Here is a 12935-nt window from a genome sequence, read left to right on the forward strand (position 1 = left end):
GTAGTGAATAGGGAGTGCTGAGAAGTCAGAACTTGGGCTCTTCTGATCCAGCTCTGATCTTAACTAGCTGATCAAGTTCTTCCACATAGATTGTGGAAGTGCCTTCTCTTAAGAAGAGGAGTTCAATAAATGGTTTCTCATCCTCTTTGGGTGTCACATTATTTATAAACGGAAGAGGTTGGACAAGATGATCTCTAAGGAGCCTTCCAGCTCTGAATTCTGTGATTATATTCTACATGTTAGGACAATGTGGTACTTACTGGCATCACCAGTAATGAAATTACCCATCCTTTATCTTATAAAGGAAAAGCAAAAACCAATAGCAACAGACCAGCCAAGCCTAAAAAGGAGAGTATGTGGATTTTTATCACACCAGCAACTCTCCAGTGATGCTTGTGATGAATGTGAATGTCTTCATAAAAAAAAAAAAAAAAAAAAAATCCCAGCTGCCCTGGGGTGACCTGACCTGCCTTTTTGTTTTGGACGTGGATACACAAACATGTTCTACTTTAATGTAGTTCCGCATGCTTGAGACTCGGAATGTAGCTGAAAATAAAAGTCTGTGCTTCATACTTGCTGGTAAGAGATTATCTTACAAAAAATGTTTTTCTTCCATCTCCTTATCTCTTCTTTACCTCTTCACTCAGACCTTGCCCCATACTTCACAGAGAAAGTTCACGGGAGGTTACCAGGTGGATCTCACTCTGATTTCATTCCCTCAATTCTAGAGTACCCATTAAGTTTCAATCTTTATCTTTCTTCTTCCTGTCATAGCGGATGAGATGTCCTGCCAAGACGAAGCGTCTACAGATCCAGCACTCGACCTCATTTCCTGTTAACAGGGCTGGGATCCTGATCCAACTCTTCTGTTTCCTCCTCGGCTTTAAAAACCACACATCTGTTTCCAGTCCTCCTAAAAAAAACTTTTTAGTGACCCTCCCAACTGCCCGCAAAAGATTCAGCCCAGTAGTCCTCCTTCCATTAAATGCCATAATAGAACAGAATAATTTCTGGAGTAAAGTGTCTCACTTCACTTGCCACAGCCACTAAGGTTGTTTTTGTTTTACCCCATTTCATGTAGCCTTACTTAATCTTATCCTTTATGTGCCTCACTCAACATGAGATAACAGAAATGAAGCGATTTCTTTCTCGTTTGGCCTTTCCTGTAAATCTCATTTCCAGATTTGCTCCAAATTAGAGGAAAGGTTAAGTGGAGTGGGAAAACAAGAGGAAGGCAGAGGACATTAGGCTCTGTTGAGGCAGTGCACTCAGCCGTTTTACAGCTCGATTTTACCCCTTTCTCGATCGATCCATCCCATGGCCTTGCCATCTCAACTTTTCTCATCGGGAGGGCGTGTGCGCCTTTGGGCGGCCTCCACGATCTATGGGCCAACACCCTCTGCAGCAGGAGGCGCGTGCAGTGCATCTCCACGAGGGCATTAGCGCTCCAGAACAGCTCTCACCACTCCCCCCCTTTTCCCAGCTGTCAGCAGAGGAACTTCCTCTGACCATCTGCTGCCGCATTAGTCAAAGTTCATCAACTTGTCCACAGGATTTCTCTCCCAAAGCTGTACTGTTGCTCCTCTTGTTCATTGTATGTCTGGTTTTCTCATTTCTTAGGGAAGTTCTGTTTTGTTTTCCTTTTACATTTCATTCTGTTCATTTGAACATGGATCCCAGATACTTCTAACTGCAGAAACTTTAATACTTCCCTCTGCCTGTTTTAGTGTGGCACAACTGTAGTCTAGAGACGAAGAACAAAGGGAGTCCTAGTAGAGAAACTGAAAAGAGCCAAGGTTCATGAAACCTGAACTTAAGTCAGTTTCTCTCTGCCTCTATTTTGTGACCTAGGGCAACTTACATCACTTTCCTGCCTCAGTTTCCTTATTTGTAAAATGTGAATAAAAGCATTAATCTACTCAACTTCTTGAGTTCTGTGAGAACTAGAGATAATTCGTGGAAAAACTGTGATACAAGCCTACTGTCATTTCTGTTAAATTTATTAGCAGTGGCACTAGCATCACGACCTTCCTAAAATTGCATCTGTGCCTCACAGCAAGAACTTTCTACCCTGGTGTGTAGCAGGTATAACGCACATCCCTAATCAGACTGTCAATATTTAAGCATCTTTTCTCCTAGGCTGCCTGTTGGGGACAAGTACTGTGATCCCCACCAGTTCTTTTGTAGGCAGAGCTGGCATCCCAGTTTGTTTAGCTGCTGCTATAGACTCCAGCTTGTGGGAGACTTCTGGCTGAAGATGACTAGTGCCTAGAGGTGCTTTAGACTAGAATCTGGGCTGCCTATCCACCTGCCCAGGTTCCGAGCGCTGTGTGGCATGTGGTGTTCCTTCCTGAAGGTGCTGGGTGAAAGTGCTATCAGTCAGAGCCCCTCACAAAAGGCTTGGCAGTCCCCTTTGTCAAGCGTTTCTGCCCAAAGACATCATAGCAAATTGGTCCTGCGTTACACACCTCTGCGTTCTTTTGCAGACCAGCAACTTTTTAGTTGTGTTAGAGAAAATTACTGGAGAATTTTTTTTTTTTCTCAGCACTATCCAGTAGAGCTAGCAATGATATCTAGGAGACACATTACCGCTCTCGAGCTCCCAACGTTTAAGCATGATGTCTCTCTGTGCCTGAAAATGCAAGCTATATGACCACTTTCTTTTGCTTCCAAACCCCCTTTCCTTAAGTCAGCAATACGGTCCCTGCCAGAGCGAACGTCAGAATCAGGCTAGGCTAGCATACTTGCCAAAGATTTAGGTAAGAGACATTATACAAATGTCTAAATTATTGCAGTTTGGAACTCTAAGATTTCTAAAAATCACTTTCACACATTCATTATTGTTAGTATTTGTGACTGTTTGATAAACTCCAGAACCTTTTTCTGCCATGGAAAATAAATTATTTCTAATAGCTATTTTTTTTTTTTCGTTTTTCATTTTAAACTTGAACTTTTCCCTGAAACAGTCTTATGTCATCACCATGCTTTTCTCTGTTTAACACTGTTTTTCTTACCTCCACCCTAGGATGGTCGTCTGCAGGTGAATGACCAGCTGATTGCAGTTAACGGAGAATCTCTTCTGGGAAAGTCCAACCATGAAGCTATGGAAACACTTAGGCGATCAATGTCCATGGAAGGAAACATACGAGGGACGATCCAGTTGGTGATTCTGAGGAGGCCAGGGAGACCACTGGAGGTGATGCAAATTTTTATTTCCCTCTGCAAATTGCCCAGATGGCCGCCAGAATATTCACACTTCCACCACTAGTATGGTAGCTAGGCTCATACTGATTCTGAAATTGGAAAAATATGCCCTAGAAGTGCTCTGATGGGTTTATGTGGCAAATTGGTGGTTGTATATTTTAGGTATAACTAGAAGGTGTAAAAATGTGCATATAAATTAAGTAATTTATCTAGGGTAACAAGTCCATAATTTCCAGTTTTTCCCCCAGAAACTCCTAGAGCTCTGGACTTTATGAATAACGCTTTATTCATATTATAAACATTAAAGCATAAAACATGCTTATATACTTTTTGGATGACATGCTAGCAGTGTCCATACCTTAGAAAGTTCTTAATCAGATGTATATAATGCTTACTGTGAAGATAATTATAATGCAATCAGCTCTCTACATTCTTCCCTGTAATGTGTGCCTGGGACTTAACTAATTTAAAATTTGATCTATTAAACAAGCTTCTTGCTTCATGTTCTTAAATAAATGTTTTTAATTAAAGAAGTATTTTTGAAATCTTTTATCATGATTTCTTTATGGATTTTTTTAACGTAAGCAATATTTTTACATACACATGAAGTGTGAACATAAACTATTCTTGAATGCTAATATGCCTAAACATTTCAGTTACATACAATTATATTATTTATATAATTATTATACAATTATATATTATAGTGTACAACTATCATATTCATCATAAGGTATTCCTAAAACATTATTTTCACTTATATAGAGAGAATAATTATTAAATGCTCCTAAAAATTATTTTAAGAAAAGATAAGAAAAAAGTCGATAATAGTTAAGAGTTGAGAAAAACATCAGCAAATCACACATATATTCTCTAAGGACAAATAATGTTTTTGTGATACAGTAATACACAAAGTTAAAATAGAATCCTATTAAAACACTAATATAAAATATTAGTTTTAATAATAAGTTCAACTTAAACATTTTAAAATGAAAACATTTTGAAATTAAGACTGGAAGGTAGTTGGGGATGATAGTGGTTAAAAGCTTGGGCTCTGGAGTTTTGGATAACGTGAGTTAAAATCCCACGTGGGTCATTTCCTGGCTATGTAAAGACATACATAGTTGAGGGCTCTGTACTTATAGATAGCAATACTGTTGTCTGCCTTATCCCTTCATAGATCCTCATTTCCCAGCACCTAGTAGTAGACAGTTGTTATATACTGTTGAATGAATGGATAACAGTTGCATCTGAGACCTACTTCATCTGAGAGGATAAGCTGAAGTAGTGAACTTATCAACTATATCTTACTTTGTCATATTATCAGCTGTTGGAAAGGAGTAACTGTACCTTTTAACTTTTCTGTACATAACCTTGTAAATGTTAAATAAATGTAAATTGCCCAATTACTGGAGACTGTATATAATGAGCCAACTCATTTCCAACATTTGTGTCTGCTTAAGTGACAGAGAGGTTTCCATGAATATTTAAGGGATTTTACTTATGTACATAGTCATAAAACCCTTATCGCTTGCTTCCTACCATGAGAGAATTGGCTGCCTTCTGGTTGAATTTGGTTCTTACTCGAGAGCCCTAGACCTCCACGGAACCCAGTTGTTGGATGCGGGTGTGAAGTATGACCTGTAGGCCCCTGAATCACCCCTTCCATGCATCTGTGTTTTAGATCTCCCTTAAGATGTCTTGGGACTAAGATACCTCAACTAACAGAAAAGTCTGGAATACACTGCTCAAGAATTCCATATCTGTGTAGATAGAAAAAGTAAAAGAAAAAAAAAAAAAGAAATGAACATGATTGCTAAAAGAGTTCCCTCCCCACCTCTCCACCTCTCATCTTCCCTAGTTTCATGTCTTTCTCTAAAATATGTGAATGCCTAGAGGATAAGTACTCTCTGTTTTGACTCATCAAGTTGAGACACTTTATTATTTGCGTTCTCCTTTACCGCACGTATTTTCATTTTAATTCTCACGCTCTGGGCTGGGTTGACGATTATTTCATCAGAAGAAAGCATGAAGCCTTCAGTTGGTTGCCCAACCTCAGGAGTGTCTTTGTAGTTGTTGTCGTTGTTGCTGTAGTTCTTTTTTTTTTAATAGATCTTTACTGGAGTATAATTGCTTCACAGTGCTGTGTTAGTTTCTGCTGTACAACAAAGTGAATCAGCCAGATGCATACATATATCCCCATATCCCCTCCCTCTTGCGTCTCCCTCCCACCCTCCCTATCCCAGCCCTCTAGGTGGTCACAAAGCACCAAGCTGATCTCCCTGTGCTGTGTGGCTGCTTCCCACTAGCTATCTATTTTACATTCGGTAGTGTATATATGTCGATGCTACTCTCACTTCACCCCAGCTTCCCCCTCCCACCCCGTGTCCTCAAATCCATTCTCTATGTCTACAACTTTATTCCTGCCCTGCAACTAGGTTCATCAGTACCTTTGTGTTTTATTTTTAGATTCCATATATATGCGTTAGCATACGGTATTTGTTTTTCTCTTGTTAATACTGTTCACTGGGGACTCAATTGGGAATAAGAAATGGGACAGAAAGCAGTTTTTATGAGGACATTTAAATAAGATCCATTTTTATTTTCTCTAATATTTACATGCTTTCCATGGGGGATGAGCAGGCACTTGGCTTTCTCAACTAATGAGAATCTCTGTGGTACCTGTGAAGATTAAAGAGTGTTTTTTTCATATAAAGACAGCAGCCTAATGTACAGATAATCTTTATTAAATTGAAAAAAAAAAAAAACTGTAGCTATTTGATATCCCAAATCTGTTTTGCTGTGTCAAATCATATATGTTTTGTGCTCATGTTTTTGGAGGATTCTCCAGTGGAACAGCAATCGCCCTCAGGTACAATGAAAAAGAATCTGTAACCTAGAAAAGGCCTCAGTTCTGCTTATATATTCAGGGAAATCAGTTAGTTAGATTTGGGAAGAATACCAAAATGGTTACTTGAACGTTATATTGATATTAAAAAAACTACTGAAGACGCTACTTAAGAAAAGTCAAAATATATTGTCATTGGGTATTTTCCCACATTACCCAGATGTACAAGATACGTAAACAGTTTTGATGAGGACCTCGTGAAGAATACATAATGAGCCCTTGATTGAATCAAAATCATTTTAAACAGAAACATGTTTTTCAAAGGATGAGCTTGAGGTTCAATTGTAATTCTATTTGAGCCTAGAGACTTGGTATTTAAAAATGGGTTATGACCTGTTTTTTTTTTTTTTTTTCCTTCCCCAAAACATTTCCCTCCCCTGAGCTGGAAGCTCAGCTTGGTGGAAGCAGAATATGTTTAAAAATCCATTATATTTTTTATTGGCTGGGACACTAATGGAAGGCTCCACGACAGCTCTATTTTACAGGCTGAATATTTTAATTAGGCTGGTTACTGATCACTTGTTGGGATATTGATTGTGTCATTTATCAAAGAGCTGGGAAAGCAGAAAAAAAATTTTTGTTGTTGTTGTTAAAGCACTTGACTATGCAAGGTAGGTCCTACCTCTCCTACCTTCCAGGGCTCTAGCTTTAATTTAGGAGTAGTTTGCCCCAGGCTTGGGTTGACTAAGGAACCAGGGGCAAAAGGAAATACTGGGTGTGGAAAAAGTGTTATAAGCCTTGACAAAAAGCTAAAGGACCTTCAGCAGCTGAAAACATTTTAATTATGAAGAATGCATGCATGGAATGTCTTGAATATTTTGTTTAACTAGCAGGATACCGAGTTTCTGTAACTAAAGAGGAAAGTAGAAATCAAATGCATTGTTTGGGCCAAATGCTCTTTTTCAGAAGGAAAGAGCTTTGGGGATCGGATCTATGGATCTACGTTTGTCTTTGCGGAATGTTCCTCTCACAAATGGTCAAGGGAATGGCCCCGAGATGGCTTTCAAATTACTTCTTTGAAATCTGTTAGAAGACACACAGTTTGAACCAGAGCAAAACCCAGGTCTCTGTGCCTCATTCCTCTAGAACAATAACTAGAGCTCCCTGCAGCTGGCCCATTCCCAGTACCTCGGCAGCACCTGTGCAACACGGTTTATCCTGGAGCTAGCAGTTTTAAGGAAACTGAATTTGTTTACAGACTATCAAAATCAAAACAGAAGGGGGAAATATGGAAGAAGAGAAAGAAATCTCAGGAGAACCAGCGTCTGGCATTGTCACAGCAGTTTGTTTTCGCTCCTGGCCAAAAGGCCTAGTGTCTGCAGTGGGACACACGCATGGCATTTCAGTGACAAACCTGCCTGGGTTCTGACTTGTCCTGGAGCATATACACTTAGTCACCAAGGGAGAGGGAGACAGGAACCAGCTGGTTGGCAGAGAAACACCCTTGGCATGAACTGTATTCTTATGTTGACACTGCCACAAGCTGTACTCCCAGATGGAAGAAAATTTGAAGGAAGCTAGTTGTAAGTGGTGGGAAAGAATAATAAAGTTAATCCGCTTCTGTGCTTGCTATCAGCACTCCTAAGCCTTAACACCACATTGTCAGTATTTTTTATTTCCCATTCAGAGATGTTTTAACTGATAGGACCATTTTGATTTTCCACAGTTGAGGACTTACGTGCAATAGACTCTTGAAAGATTATTCATAAATTGATCGTTCTTTCACTTTGCTTCCATTGACCAAGTTGGAACATACTAAAAAAGCGAACGTGATTTTTATTTTCATCCCTTAGGAGCCTGCAGAGTGTGGGGCATTTTCGAAGCCGTGCTTTGAGAACTGTCAAAATGCTGTAACCACCTCCAGGAGAAATGATAATAGTACATTGCATCCATTTGGCACCTACAGCCCGCAAAGCAAACAGAAAGGTAAGATTCTATCCAGTCTCATCTGCTGCGAGTGGTATGAGAAAACACGAGAGTGTTTATTTTTTTAAAAAAAGAGGAACAAAGGGGAATTAATTAGACTAAGTGCAGACTTTGTTACTGTGAGTCATGAAAATGAGCGATGGGTGGGAGAGCTGACTCACAAGTTGTGAAGCAGATTCCTGGCATTGCCCCCAGTTTAAGTGACAGTTTCTATGCTTGCTGCCCCAAACATGGAGGGTTACGTATAAAACAAAACCATGCCTGGAGAAACAAAATGACGAACCGTTATATTTTTTTTTTAAACAGTCTTTTAATATTGGAGGTTACCAAGTGTAAATAGCAACTAAACTTACAAAATATTGATATATGGAATAGTATTAAATCATAAAGTGGTCATAACACAGTTTGCAGACTTATGCTTGTTTCTGAGCGGTAAATACTGTGAACCGAGACCATGATATGATGGTGGAATGTTTTTGTTACTGCCTCACTACTACTATCTTGCATGGATCACATTTCTAGTAGAGCTCTACATGTAAAAAAATTGGATTTTCTTCTTTGTTTTTCAAAACTTATACTTAAGGCCATCAAGAAAATTCTTTTATTTCCCTGCATCTCCCTTCTTTAGTAACTTTACTTTTTTGTATCGCAAAGGCAATAGATATTCATGACAGAAAATTAAGAGAAAAGCAATAAAGGGAAAATTTAATGGCACCCATACTTCTGTCAGAGATACTGATCGATAACATTATGTATATATTGAAAGTGTTTCCTTCATGTAAATATGTGTATATAAAATGAAATGAAATATACTGTATAAAATGTTTAGGAAATTGCTTTTTTAATTAATAGCACATTATGAACATCTTACTATGTCATTGAATATTCCATAACATCACGTTCAGTAGTTGCATAGTAGTCTAGTGAGTGGAGGTGCTGTTTATATAATCAATCCCTTATTTACACTTAAGATGTTACCCAAATTTAACGATGGGGGAACAATTTCTAGACTCTGAGATTACTCCATCAGAACAGACTTGTAAATCTTAGGTTCCTCTAGAATTAAATTCTTTCATCTGAATGGGATGTTTTTTCCTCTGAATTCCTCTGTTTCAGTGAGAGTAGTAGCAACAGCTGTGATCATTTATTGTTTACTGTCTGTTACATACTGTGGTGAGCAATTTACATGCGCACTCAAAGTGGGTAATATTATTATCCTCATTTTACAGATGAAGAAATAGAGAGGAGAGTAAATGACTAACCCAACACCATATATAATCCCTGCAGAACCTGAATACATCTCCTGTCTCTCTGACTCAAGTTCATTCCCTAAACCACAGCATGGGCCCTGTCTTACATTGGTCTCTTGAAACTGTTCTTTCACCTCATCCCAAGAGTGTCCATTAGAAGCTGACTTTACTTTGTGTCAGATAAAGAAACACCCAGTATGTCTTTCCTCATCTTAATAAAATTAAAAGTTTTCTTGACAAAGCAGCATCTCCTTCTGAGTCCTTCAGTCGCAATAGCAGGACAATCTGAGGAAGGAACAGCAAGTTTCCCTCACACCAGAAGAGGCTTCTCTCTACTGCGTCCAAATAATGATCAAGAACATGCCAGCCTTTATATAACTTGATTGGCACTTAATTCTCAAGCAACTTGTGGTCCAGTGACAATCCAAGTTCCGGGTTTTATTCCTAATTACACCAGTGATGTCCAAAGGAACATTGGACACATTACCTCCTATCCTGTTTCTTTTTCAGTACTTATAAAATATCGATGCTGAAGTGATAATTACGTAGTATATTTTTAGAGAACATTGAGATACTCAAGGAAATGGGATAATATCTCTAGGAAGGCTAGCAAAGGCTAAAATAATGAAACTATAGAACTAGTTATAGTGTAAGGATACACCCAGAAAAAAAATTATAAATAATAAAGTCCACCCAAAACACATGTTAAAAATAAAATGCAGTAATACTTTGGAACTTCAGTAGTGTGTTCAGAGTTTGTATGTCACTGAACAATTAGAGTCCTTTAGGCACAGAACCACTGAGAGGTTCTGTCTCTTCCCTCCCTCCTGAGACACAGATCCACAGTCCACAAGGTTCCTGCTACACCTTCTCCTCCCACCTCAATTTTCCAAGGTAACATCAAAAATCCAGTTCTTTTAAGAAGTGACTCCATTAAACATTATTTTTTGAAAAGCACAGAAAATCTATTGTCATTATTTCCTTGGGGATCTGTGATACAATACTCGGTTATAGAATTAGGCTTATCAAAGCATAGATTTGTTATATTTTAATTATAAGAGGCCAGTAGATGGAATGCTCTTTCTTTTTATATAAGCCTATTGACTGAGAGACCGAAAAATGTATATAACAGAATTTATAGACATGATGCTGTAGAAGAATATCATGCTCATCACGTCTTGTGTAGTGTTAATAACATTTTCTTTTTTGAGAACCATTGAGAGTTCCCGAGTTTCCGACGCACACGAGGTGGCCATAGGCCACCAAGACTCATGAAACTTGAGTGAGTGTTGACTCGCCACCACCAAGCCTTTTTAAGGAGCTCCTTTAGAAAAACAAGATTGACTTGACAAAATGTAACGTCTAGTGAGGAGAGGAACTGTTACAGCCAAAACATTAACTTTTTTTTTCTTCCCTTCCTCCTTTGTATATTTAAAAGTCCAATGTTGATATGCTGTGTTCCATCTATTTTTGTAATAATAGTACTACCACCCACTGTTCCACTGTTATTTTTTTATATATACATATTCCTGTCAAGCTGTTACAGAGAAAAGGCATTTTTAGAACTAACATTTGTAGAAATTGTAACACCAGAAAATTCACATTTGCGTTGGAGAATTGCTCGCAATGCCCGCAGTGGAATGAGTGTAGGGCTCCAAGATGGTAATAGGATGGAGGCTGTGTCCCAGGGGTTTACTATAAAATCCTGTTAAGCATTCGAATGGTAATGAAGTGCGCAAACACTGCATTTTCTGAAGAATCTTGCTGGCAGATCTCACCCTGGGCCAAGTTACAGCCTAAGCACAGTTTGCCTCTGGTTTGTTCTTCCCTCTCCTTTAATTCTTCTCATCTTCCCTTTGTGCTCTACTCCTGCTTTCTCCCCACTTTCAGTTCACGTGAACTCCAGCCCCTGCGCCAGTAGCCTGTTGCCTCAAGTCTGCCCGGGATCACCCACTGAGGTCTTCTCAGGCCTTTCATCCATACCCCAAATCAAATGTTTTGGTTCTGTGTCCTGTCCCACTGGATCCATGTGCCCTGGGGTCCTTTGAAGAGACACATAATAGTGTGATTATTTATAATACCTTCCCTCCTGGGAACCTGCATGTATCCACCCCCCTACAGCACGTAAGGCACTGCCGCTGCAGTGATGATCAGAAATTGAATTATACTTTTCAATTTGACTGATGTTTCTGGGATACCTCCGTTGTGCAGCATGCGCTAGGCTGCAACGATGAATACAATGTGTTATTGTTCTCAAAAACAGTCTAAAGTAGGGGTCAGCACACTTTGTCTGTAAAGGGCCACGTAGTCAATATTTCAGGCTTTGTGAGCCATAGGATCTCTTTCGCAACTCGTCACCTCTGCCACTGTAGCGCACAAGCAGCCGTAGACAGTACGTGCATGAATGTGTTCAGTGAAACTTTATGTGCAAAACCAGTTGGCGGGCCGGTTTGGGGCCAGGGCCATAGCTTGCTGAGTTCTAGTCTCAGGGCACAAACTCTTTTGCCCTTCTTTTCTGATCTGGCCCTGGCAGGATGGATCCTGTAAAACAAGTCACAACAATAAAAGATGATGATTAAAATAAGGGTCATTTGGTCATGGATGAAGTAGCGACTAGAGGTGCAACGTTCACAGGCGATATATAAAATGACCTTGTACACTCAGTGACATCCAGAAATACTATTTTTAGCGGATAAGAATTCCAGACTTTCACGGTGATAAAGGGCTTAACAAAGGTGTTTGGGCCAAGAGGGGAAAAAAATATTCTTTACAGCAACTAGATTTGTTGTTTAAAAAGTACCAAGGATAAAGAGTCATCAGAGAAGATACTTACCTCTGCATCTATCATTACTTTAAAAACACATAGATTATTCATGTGAATGAAATAAAAGTGAAAGTTAATGATCGTAATAAAACCAGAGGAGATGCTGAGGAAGAGGAAGGAGAGGAGGAAGAGGAGGACAAGGAGGAAGTTACCTGTGGTCCAGTAAGAGAAATAAATGTAGATAAATAGATGGTAGATCAATAGATAGCTCATTGCAAAAGCAGCACATGGTAAATGTTACACACGAATTATTTTCTGTAATATTAACAGATAAAGCCAAAATGTCAGTGGATAAAGATAGTGAAGATGTATTTCTTGCTCAAATCACAGCCCAATGAGAACTGAGGGACTTGGGCTCCTTCCATTGGTAGCTGGGCCATCTTCTGGTGCCTCATCCACTCATGGTTGCAGCTAGTAGATGGGATCGGGGGAGAAGGTGGGGAAGTTGCATATACCCTTCCTTAAGCACTGAGACCGGGCACAACATTAACCACAGTAACTCACATTCTATTGGCAAGAACCAGCCTAGATACAAAGAGGGCTGGAAAATGGGGTCTGGGGTCTAGCTGTGTGCCCAGGGAGAAAGGAAGAACACAGACACTGGGAGCACTAGTATTCTCCACCACTGTTGTAAACGTACCGACAGATCCCAGAGCAACAGTGAAGGTTTCATAGAGAAGGTGATATTTGAGGTGAACCATGGGAGAAGGATGGAACTTTAATGGATGAAGTGGGTTTTGCAATTATATGAGCCAAGACACTGGGGTAGGAAAACCTGGCCTTGTGGTCTGGGAGCAATAAGTAGTCTTGAGTGGCTAATGTG

The 12935-nt window shown here is 39.5% G+C and overlaps 1 protein-coding gene across 2 annotated transcripts in view; it reads left to right on the plus strand.

Moving 5' to 3' along the window:
* The window catches only part of PARD3B (par-3 family cell polarity regulator beta), a 1037929-nt gene that overhangs the window by 593571 nt on the left and 431423 nt on the right, over positions 1 to 12935 (plus strand). For both annotated transcript variants that reach the window (XM_059928520.1, XM_059928522.1), the window contains exons 12-13: positions 3026 to 3196; positions 7906 to 8038. In XM_059928520.1, the coding sequence (XP_059784503.1) occupies positions 3026 to 3196; positions 7906 to 8038 (304 nt within the window). The remainder of the gene's footprint in view (positions 1 to 3025; positions 3197 to 7905; positions 8039 to 12935) is intronic.

The sequence above is a fragment of the Balaenoptera ricei genome, chromosome 7 (assembly GCF_028023285.1).
Source record: "Balaenoptera ricei isolate mBalRic1 chromosome 7, mBalRic1.hap2, whole genome shotgun sequence".
Classification (NCBI taxonomy): Eukaryota; Metazoa; Chordata; class Mammalia; order Artiodactyla; family Balaenopteridae; genus Balaenoptera; species Balaenoptera ricei.